Source organism: Centroberyx affinis, unplaced genomic scaffold (assembly GCF_046629955.1).
Source record: "Centroberyx affinis isolate AG114_WGS23_722 - 3 ecotype Tasmania unplaced genomic scaffold, CSIRO-AGI_Caff_v1 ptg006109l_1, whole genome shotgun sequence".
Lineage (NCBI taxonomy): Eukaryota > Metazoa > Chordata > Actinopteri > Beryciformes > Berycidae > Centroberyx > Centroberyx affinis.
This window is the reverse complement of record NW_027283105.1, coordinates 22,328-32,594: the sequence shown is the minus strand read 5'-3', so window position 1 is coordinate 32,594 and position 10,267 is coordinate 22,328. Positions and strand designations below refer to the sequence as shown.

At 47.4% G+C, this 10,267-nt stretch overlaps 2 protein-coding genes across 2 annotated transcripts; both read right to left on the bottom strand.

Annotated features, from left to right (window-relative positions):
- Positions 1-277: 277 nt before the first annotated feature.
- LOC139638099 (G-protein coupled receptor family C group 5 member D) lies at positions 278-4,757 on the bottom strand. The gene is made up of 4 exons (XM_071512132.1): positions 4,406-4,757; positions 2,006-3,247; positions 1,524-1,579; positions 278-1,338 (listed from the first exon to the last, which is right to left on the bottom strand). Exons 2-4 carry the CDS (start codon positions 3,162-3,164, stop codon positions 1,240-1,242), a joined length of 1,314 nt encoding a protein of 437 aa, XP_071368233.1. The 5' UTR covers positions 3,165-3,247; positions 4,406-4,757; the 3' UTR covers positions 278-1,239.
- Positions 4,758-6,650: 1,893 nt separating this feature from the next.
- On the bottom strand, positions 6,651-9,727 carry pde6hb (phosphodiesterase 6H, cGMP-specific, cone, gamma, paralog b). The gene is made up of 3 exons (XM_071512133.1): positions 9,682-9,727; positions 7,759-7,916; positions 6,651-7,613 (listed from the first exon to the last, which is right to left on the bottom strand). The coding sequence occupies exons 2-3, from the start codon at positions 7,899-7,901 to the stop codon at positions 7,496-7,498; spliced, it is 261 nt and encodes an 86-aa protein (XP_071368234.1). The 5' UTR covers positions 7,902-7,916; positions 9,682-9,727; the 3' UTR covers positions 6,651-7,495.
- Positions 9,728-10,267: the final 540 nt, after the last annotated feature.

The following is a 10,267-nucleotide window of genomic DNA, read 5'->3' as shown; positions in this document are numbered from 1 at the left end:
CATCCACCCTAAGCAGCTCAGCCTCGCTGTGGCACAGGCACAGCTCGCCGGTGCCGGTGGTTTGATACGCCTCAACATTGCCCCCTAGTGGTTCCAGAGTCGAACTATCACTCGGCTCCCACTGTAATTCGGCCTACAATTTACAGCAGGCGCCCGGAGGCATAGCACTGATTCTGGATGAGAGAGTAATTGGCCTTTGGTGTGCCATCTGTGCAGTTTGTGTGTGGGAGAAACAAGGGTTGAGCTTTGAAAAGATAACAAACAAATATGTGCTTTTATCCAGTAACCTTTTATTGATAACGCTTGTCAGGAGCATGTAGTATAAAAAAATCATTAGAATATGTATTATTGAAAAAGGGTATATCTTGTATACCTTATATCTTTTTATGTACATTAAAAAAAATCCATCCTTTATGGATGGGCTACTGTACTGCACCCACAGAGCCCAGCAGCCATATTGGAACTTTGAATATGAAGATGTTAATCAATGATGGCACGAGTCTCCCACTGTGGTGACAGGGCTCCTGTCCTCTCCTCCTCTCGTCTTGTCTCATTTCATCTAGGCTCCTCTCCTCTCCTCTCCTCTCCTTTCCTCTCCTCCCTTCTCCTCTCCTCTCCTTTCCTCTCCTCCCCTCTCCTCTCCTCACACATGCTTCTGCTCTGTTCAGCAGTTTGGCACCTTCAGAGTGACAGCTTCACGCCTCCTCCATAACCTCAGGGATATTATATACCATCTCAGAGCAGCACTCGACGTGCACGCATACACGCACACACACACACACACACACACACACACACACACACCCATCATAGACACTCACATCCCCCTAAGAGTTTGTGATGTGGATCTCCGGACAGAAGAAAGCTGGACTATCTGAATCCAGCCTCACTGATGACACTCAAGTAGATGAGTCATACTGTTCACCCTTTTTTCTTTTTCTTTCTTTTTTTTGCAGACAGTGGATTTTAAATCCTCTGGTCAGAGTTGAAATAACATTTCTTATATTCTAAACAAAAATAGTTACATTTGCACAAGAAAATAAAACATAGCAGAGCTTCAAAAACATTTTTTTTGGTGCCAAATACATTAAGTAGATGGTAGTGCAGGAGTTGGGTCAGCCTTGGCTTTGTCTTTGGTATCTGTCAGTTTGTGTGTGTATGTGTGTGTTTGTGCACAACCTGTGCATGCGTGTATGTGTGTGTGGGCAACAGAGCGCAGATAGGAAAATCAGAGTGATTTTAATCAGAGAGGCCGCGTCCATAATATTCATCATAAGGTTCCCTGATGTTGGTGGTCTGGGGGCGAGGGATGGTGTAATCTTTGTCAGGGTCGATTTCCTGAAACACAGATACATACAATCACACATTCATCACGTCAGTGCAATTAATACCAGTGATAAACTGCGCTTTCATTAACCTTTCAATATGACTTAGCCATAATTGCCTCCAGTAGTAAAAGGTCACGGCCCTTAATTACCGAGTATGTGAAGTTAGATTGTTAATCCTAATGGCTTATTACTCACTGTCATAGAGAATCCAGACTCGTACGGCGATCGCAGCGCTGGGTCGGTTCTCCTGCCTGGAGGGAGACACATGATACAGTTAGCTAATTATTGGTTCATTATATACTGTTCATCATAAAGGCCCACAGCGAGGGCTGAGCTGACTGATAGTGGGATTCACTTCACAATGCTGGAGAGAGGCTCCTTATTCATTTTGGCTTGCAGAGTTACGATTCAACATAAAGAATGTCCCATGGCCGATCGATGAATCTCTGTCAATTTGGCCTCTGGTGTCCTTTGCTAGCCAGCCTCAGCCTAAACTATCATTTTTTTTCCTTTTTGTTTATCTGTGTAGAAGGGATGGGACTTAGAGATTTTAGCTGTATTATTATTCGCTAGCTCTGCCAAGCCTAGTTTAGTACCTCCCCATAGGCCCCCTTTCAAATTACAGCTATTGAGAAGTTTGGCTAAAAGTGCTTCTGTGTTCCTCCTCCAGTTCTCACCTCTCCTGTCCGCACCATCATTCTCAAAGCTTCCGTTTTCCCTTCCTTCCTTCTGGCTGCCCAGTCCTGGAATATCAGCGTTGGGGCTGGTCCAGCCGGCGAAGCTGAGAGGGCCCTCCTTCGACTTGGCCTCGCCCCTGCAGAGGAAGGCCACCTGGGCCAGGCCGTGCCCCAGCAGCAGCACCCAGCCGTTGGCCACCAAGGCCACGCTGAGCACCGGGTCGTCCCACTTCGGCCGGCGGCCCATCTCCGGGTTCCCCCTGGTGAGCAGAGCGATCCACACCACCCAGATGCAGGCGGAGAGCAGCAGGGTGAGGCAGAGCAGCGTGGCGCGGACCTGGCCGTGCCGGTGGCCCCCGCCCGTGTAGCTGTAGCTGTAGGTGAAGCAGGAGCGGCACAGGCAGCGCAGGGAGAGCAGCAGGCCCGCGGCCAGCAGGCACAGCACGTAGATCAGCAGCATGACGAACTCGCCCTGGCTGTACTCGCACGCTTTGGCGTCCCGGACCAGCACGATGATCAGCCATTCGGCGGCGATGACCACCTGCACGGCGAAGAGCCCCAGGGCGAGGGCCGGCTCCCCCCAGCCCCGGGCCACGGCGAAGCCCAGCTGGGCCAGGCAGCGGGCCAGCAGGCAGGAGAAGGCCAGGGAGAAGAGCACCCCGAACAGGAAGAGCCGGGTGGGGCAGGTCTGGGGGGTGAGGCGGATGATGAAGGCGAAGGTGATGGCGAAGATCCCGGCCGTGGCGAGCAGGAATAAAGACATGCCGGCCACCGTGCCGCCGGCGCTGCTTTGCTGCCGCCGGGACGAGACGCAAGCCCACAGGCTCCAGATCAGAAGGCCGACCAGGAGGAAAGCGCTGACCACGAAGCCCAGAGAGGCCAGGCTCTCCAGCACGATGCCCCACGCCGACTCACGGTCACACAGGTAGGTGTAGGCCGGGTCCAGCCCCGCCTCGCAGCCCGGCACGGCATCCTGGGAAGTGGAGTTTGAGGAATTGCTGGGTAGGGGAGAGGAAGTGGTGGAGGCGTTGGTTGTGGGAGCGGGAGAGCTGCTGTTGGCAGTCTGTGTCGCCTGGCATAGACAGGGGAGAGGGATATAGAGCAGCAGGAGGAGGAGGAACAGGGATTTGTGCTTCTGGGATGAAAAGGCCATCCTCATTCTAGTAATCCACCTGAGGATAAAGTCCTTCCCTTTAAGTGTCCTTTATTATGGATCCTTTGATGCGGCGGGATCTTTGTCTCCTGAAACGAGCAGCACATTTCAGCATAAAACATTTCGCATGTATTTCTGACTGCGGCGCCATCAAAGCGCCTCAAATAGAGCCGTGCGTTACAGCCAGGTACAAGTTTCCCGAAATATGTTCACGCGTCACTTTGACTGGCAGTGCAAAAGCAGCGGGATGAAATGGAAAACAGGATCGCATGAAGGTCGCAGCGAGGAAGAGACGGCAGGTGAGAGGAGGAGGGAGAAAGGCTCTGAGTCGACTGACAGCGAGAGCGAGGGAGCGGGCGGAGGGGGAGCGCGTCAACATGCCAGAACAAGGCAGAGAAGTGTGTGAGCAAGGGCTAACAGCGGAGGAATAACAAACGCAACATCAAGGTGAAGCCGAGACAGAGGCGGCGTAATAGGCGTGAAAGGTAACTTTGCTCTTCTGCTACATCAGCGCGTAAAAAAGCCGTGGTGGAACCAGGAGACAGAGGGAGATGCACAGATAGTGGCAGCCAAACACTATGTGGGGGTTGGGGTTAATATAGAGATTGGAGGAGAGAGAGAGGAGGCAGAGATATACACTCCTGATAGCTGATTGTCACTTCCTCCAGCCCATAACAAAGCCCTTGTTTCAATGTCAGAGATACAAAGATGACCTTTAATGGGCTTATCATAGGACAAATATGACCCAGGCCCTGAACTTAGCCCTAACGCCAGCATTCGTTTGTATAGCTGGTCAGGAGATCATACAGTGGCTGAAAGATTCATAAGAAAAAACAGATGGGTATCTGGAAAGTATATGACTCTAAGAGATTATTTACATCTTCATGTAAGGGCATGGGGGTTTGGATGAGTTCACTTGAATATGGGATGAACAAAAGTCCTATATCGAAGCGATCAACTTTATTTTATGAGCTTGATTGTTGGTACGGTTCAGTGAAATGATTATTAACCAGCTGATACTGCAAAGTAAACCATGATGGTGAGACCGCAACTGATAATAAGTAAACAGAGCCTAAATTCCAGAAATATTATTGTAACCCTGCTCTAAGCAAGATAGCGGTGAAGGTTCAGAGCTTTCCAGTAGAAGTCTGTAGCCAAAAACTAAAGCAAAACGAGTCAAGCCATATTTCACATTAAGAGGCCCATCTCACAAGCCTGACCCAGCCTTTGTCAAGGAGCTGACTTACCTTTTTATCCTGGGGGATGTAAGTCGACGCAGCGTCCTGATTCCACCTCTCGCTCCCGCTCCCGCTCCAAAACTCTGCACTTTTTTACTCGTTTGACTGGAAGTGCTGCGATAAACTCTCCGCTGGCGCTTCGATGGCCGCTAACCTGAGTGTGTAGCCATGCACCTCCTATCTTGAGGATGTGCCCATATCTCTGACAGCCCGAGGTAACAGGAAGGGCGCGGGATGAGGAAGAGGGGAGAGAGAGAGAGATTGAGCCAATGGGTTGTGAAGCGAGAGGAGAGGATTGTTTTCGCTGCTCTTCAGATTTACATCAACAGGTTGGGCAAGAGCAGAGAAACCTGCACCCCTACTCATACTTTCCTTTCAGACCCCTCCTGCCTCTCTCTCTCCCTCTCTCTCTCTCTCTCTCTGTCCCTCCCTATCAGACTATAGGTGGGGCTGAAACACCTGGAGGCGATGGAACACACACACACACACACACACACACACACACAGGGAGGGAGAGAGAAACAAAAGTCCACACCTCCATGGATTTGAATCCCACTTCCTTTAACCTCCTAAGCAGTGCACACTTTATCTGGAGTATCATATTGAATTTCAGCTTCCAGCTCATTTCAATTTGGAGATATAGAATGGAAATCACATGCTTAGAAACGGTGTGCAACAAGTTGAGGTGAATTGGATGAGGGGGGGAGGGAGTGGAGCTGAGTCCAGCTGACTCAGCCCGATGTCACCAGGATCACAGTCCAGGACTGGTAAAGCAGCAGTCACATTAGTTACTGGCAAGCCACAGCCCCAAAGTGTTGCTGTAGCTTTAGGGTGAGTTGCACCGGGACTAGAGAATGCTTTCCACTGTTGCCTTGTACAAGCCCATACGTAACACCTCAGCTCATGCCTGTACAAGTATGGACTTCATAGGGTGTGTTCAGTTGGAAACAGAAGAGGAAAGTCACTCAGTTTTACAGGTAAAGAACACAGAGGGATAGCTGTGTATCTATATGATGATCAGCAAACTTGTTGGTTGCAAGAGGGGAATATAACGTATGTAGACATGTATGTAACACCAGATCCTGCAGGTCTATTAAATATTTCAAAGGCCGATCTGATGCGTAATGTAACACCGGGGGAATTCAAGCATGACATCATGATCTGAAATATCCCCGAGCAATTACACATTGTTTCCCTGCTCTGACACAGTGTTTGTTGGGTAGTCTGACATGGGAAGAAGAGACACTTGTGTGTGGACAGTGTGTGGCTCAGTCACTTGGTGTTCATAGTGGGTCAGTATTTTGAGAGAGAAACCATGGCAACCAGCTATGTTAAGTGGCTGGGTGGGATCAAATCTGTTGATTGACTACAAAGTGTAAGGTGTACTGCAGTGTTTCTGTGCTGAATGTTGTGATTATGATATACATTTTTTTCTTCATCCCTTTTCTGTATACTATAGTATGGAATTACTGTATATATTTTCTATATAATAAGTTTAGAATAGAATTTATTTTTCTTTTTAGGAGGAGATAAGATGCTAATGCTTAGGATTTGTTTAAATATAATGAGGGAAGTGCAAGCTGATTTGATTTGAAAGATTTGAATATTTGTTTAGCAGGTCATCTGCAACATGCAGCCTCTTGTGATATGAACATTGCAGTAGTCAATACCGTGATTTGTTTTTCTTTCCCAACAAATTGCACCTTAATTGACCGGTAGAGGAGATTTTGTGAAGTGAATATTTTATAGGTGGGTAATTCTCAAAAAGATGATTTCAGGAAAGGCTGAGGCCTCAGAATTAGAGGCAATAATCATGAGAGATATTCAGAGTTTCATCAGGGTGAGTTAATGGACCCCTCGGAAAAATACAGTTGGAAACCACTGTCAGATTGATTTCAATCATTTTTATTGTTGTTTCCCATCAGATCAAATTGGCAACTGCATGGCATCAGTGTTGCAAGGAAGAGAGCAATATGTCATGTTTCCTGTATTACAAATAAGTTTTGAAAGATTGTGGTTAAATTATTTTGCCACAGGTATTCAGTGATGACTCCGAACCTCATGAGTCATGAGGTTCAGTGATGAAGTGATGAAGTGATTCCCTTTATTGATTCTGTGGAGGTTTCTTTAAAGCTGTGTGTGTGTGTGTGTGTGTGTGTGTGTGTGTGTGTGTGTGTGTGTGTGTGTTATTTAGCTTCTTCAGGTGCTCCAGAAGAAAAAAAGCGACAAGAACAGTAGTGAAAATAGACACGTTTTTTTTTACTGCGGCTACCAGGACATACAGGTTCACAGTACATTTTCTGTGTTATTGTGTTCGTTACACAAAATATGTCTGTATTTTCTGGGTGAGGGCTGTGGGTTGGGATAGCGGCAAGGAGAGAAAGAGTGGGATAAGAGGGAGCTCCTCCACCATAATGATCTAAAAAAAAGTGCATTGTAGTTTTGATCATCACAACAACATATTGCACACCCTCCTTGCATCCCTTTGATTCCTTGGTGTTTACAATGCAAAAGGAGCAGAAAATACGATGCAAATAAAGAGAAAAAAGCAAAAGGGCCAAAGGAGGGGAGTAAAAAAGGTAAGCAGGAATACAAGGTAAAAAGGTTCAACACTGAAAACAAAGTATTTACAGTTTAATAAACAGCTAGAAGCAAATACAAGCTAGTAGTAACTAGTGTTTTGCTTGCGTCCATTGCCATGCTTCAGGAGTGGCAGAGGTACAGAGGAAAGACGAAGTGAGGGGAAGGGAGGTAAAGAGAGAGGTAGACTATTGTAGAGGGATGAAGGAAAAGGGAATAAGGTAGTTGGAGCTCTTTTTTTCTCGTCGTATCGTTTCAAGTATACATTATATACTGTAAACAGTATTATATAATAATAATAATAATACAAAAATAAGAACATTATTATGCGTTCCGTCCACTCAGTGGAGGAGAGCGTGAGGTAGATAGACGAGAGAGGGCATTAGGGGGGTTTTGCTGGCGGCCTTATCGTGGCGTGCCAGGCTGAGATAGAGGGGAGGGCAGGGTGAGGGGGGTGAGGGGGGAGGGATTAGAGGAAGGAGAGGTACAGGCAGGCAAGGAAGGCAGGAGGCAGCAGGTTTAGATGATGCCGTATTTGGCCAAGTCGCTGAGCTCCATGTCGCCGAAGGCCTCCCATGGGCAAACCACTGTGATGTCTGTGCCAAGGCCCTCCATCCCGGGGATATCGTCACCAAAGCTGGAGGGGGGGGGGAGAGCGAAAATAAAGAGGTCAGCGACGAAAAGTCATGAGACTCGGTTTGATTGCAGTGTGTGTGTGTGTGTGTGTGTGTCAGATTTCAGTGGTGAAGTCTGTAAAGAAGACATATAAAAGAGCGGTTTACCCCTTCTGGCCTGGCTTGGGGGCCTTGCTCTTGAATGTGCGGGTCTGCCTCTGCTTGAACTTGGGTGGTCCCTTCTTGGGTGTGGTGGGGCCGGTGGTTCCGCTGGCGGTCAGCGCGCTTCCTGCAGGGGGGGAGGCGTTCATGTCTGCTGAGGGTCTCTGAGAAGACACAGAGGGGGGTGGGGGGGGGGGAGGTGTTAGAGCGGTGTCATCACGTTTACTCACAGATCAGAGTTCAGCGGCCTCTCCTGGACCCTTCTGTCCTCTTCCCTCCTGTCCTCTGCCCCTCTCTCTCTGCTGCCCTCTGTTAATCCCTGCCGGCTTCCTCCCAGCTCTCAATGCTAATTAGTGAAGATTATGCAGATTAGGCCAGAACAGCCAGATTAGCTCTAATCCCGCTCCAATCCCCGGTAGACTAATTGCCCTTCTTAAACAACAGGGATGCCCTGCGCAATGAGAAATCAACCTCTATTGTTTGTTCCTCACTTCAAAACTTTCCTATTTTCAACTCCGACTCTCTTCGAGAACTCTTTCCATCTGCTGCCCTTCATTAGTTTAGATATAAACTGTTGCATGTTACTGGATTATTAACTATTACACTTGCTCAAGTCATTGTTATGCCATCTGTCAGCGGGCTGCTATGCTGTACATTCATCTTATAGTATTTTGATGATATTTGTTAGGTTTGACTGGGCCTCCAGGTCCTGATAGTACAGTGAGGCAGTTCCCAGGCAGGCTGCAGTAAGCAGATCCCAACATATGCCATGTGCATGAGCCTGCCAATCTCTTTAGTGACTCAGACAGCTGCCTGAACAAAACATCACTGTCTGTCCTTCTTGTTCCCCTCATCTCCTTAAGCAGTATCCTGCCTAAACTCTGGCTTGTCCCCCTCCTCCCCTTGACTGCTGACATTGGTAATCCTGTTAGGGGAATTTGACAGAGGTAAAAAACACCCTGGCAGGGCACGTTATGCAACTCAAGCACATGCGCCACCTGCATCCGCAGCAGCAGATCTAACAGGCCTGCGGATAGGCTTAAAGTGGCTCTCCTGAGTAGTCTATCGTTCTGCACTCGTGTGTAGAGATCTGCGAAGCTGCACTAGAGCTGCACTCTGGAGACTCTGCTGTCCAACAGGTCATGAGCCATCTGGTGCTGTGATTTTTGCCGGTCAAGTCAATCCTCTTTTCACCGGGCATTAGGAAACACCCACACCTGTCCTCCTCTACATGTTTCTATGCATGTCTTTCAGAACTCAATTTCTTAACAATTTTACAGTAATAGTTCTGCACTTAAACTCACATTTTGTTATGCTCTAGCCATTTTTTAGCTGATTACATTGCAGTTTTGGATCTGCTATTGGAGCAACATTAAACTACTTTTCTCAAAATTCTGCCAGCGCTAGATCAGTAGAGAATTTCATTTTTTTCTTCTCTCATCCCTCTCTCTTTTTCACTCAAACCTCAGTGCTTGACTGTCAAGAAGCTAGCCTGTGTAGGAACCCCTATCCATTTCATCCATCCATGCATACTGTTCCTTGTATCACTTTACCAATCCAACCATGTACATTCAGTCCTATCTGCATTCTCGGCTGAACAGTTTCAGTTAGAGTCAATATCAAAAATTGTTTTGCATGGCTGAATCAAACAGTCATCATCAGAATCTCTGCCTCCTTTAGCCTTTCCTGTCTGTTATCCACACAATCAGTGCCACCATGACTCATTTAATCTAGAACCAATCAACAAGTAGTTGCTATCATCCATGCAGTATAACTACATTACATATAATACATTATAAAAGACATAAAACATTCTAAAAGGTGTAGTAGTAGTAGCTATTACAGTTGAAGCCAGTTCAAATAGTAATTTCAGCAGTACTTGTAGCAGTATTCCTAGTTGCTGCAGTAGAGTTAGCTGGAGTTTCTCACCTGTTGTCACAGATGCTGCTCTCTGCTCAGAGTTGCTTCTTGCTTCTTGCTTGAGTTTGTGATGACTGGTGTCCCTCTCCTACTTTTATACCTGGATCTCTAATCCCTAAATCCTCCTCTTTCCAGTCACATGGTCAACGGAAAAGGTCAGCCAAATTTCTGGAACGAGCCAGCATCATCTCCTCCCCCCTCTCTATCGCCGCCCTCCCTTACCTGTCCTGAGGAAGAAGTGTGTGTGGGGTGGGGGGCAACCTGTTGGGTGGACAGCATCAGAGGTCAGTCTGGAAGATTTTAATGGGTTTATCCTTCTAAACCTCAGCACGGCCACATTTAGCCTAACGTGAGGAGACGAGCGCGGATTGACGTCCACCTGCCGGTCCATGTGAGGCGCCGTGTTTAACTGTGGGACTTTGTTTACCGTCTGTCCTGTGAGGCCACAGGCCACTAACAGTTGTGTTTTTGAACTTGAATATCATCATATCTGAAAAATGTCCCCCATGAAACACCATACCATCTGTGATATGATAAAAACTCAAAATCCAGACTTTGCTTTCAAATATTTTCATACGAATGAGAATATGATGAA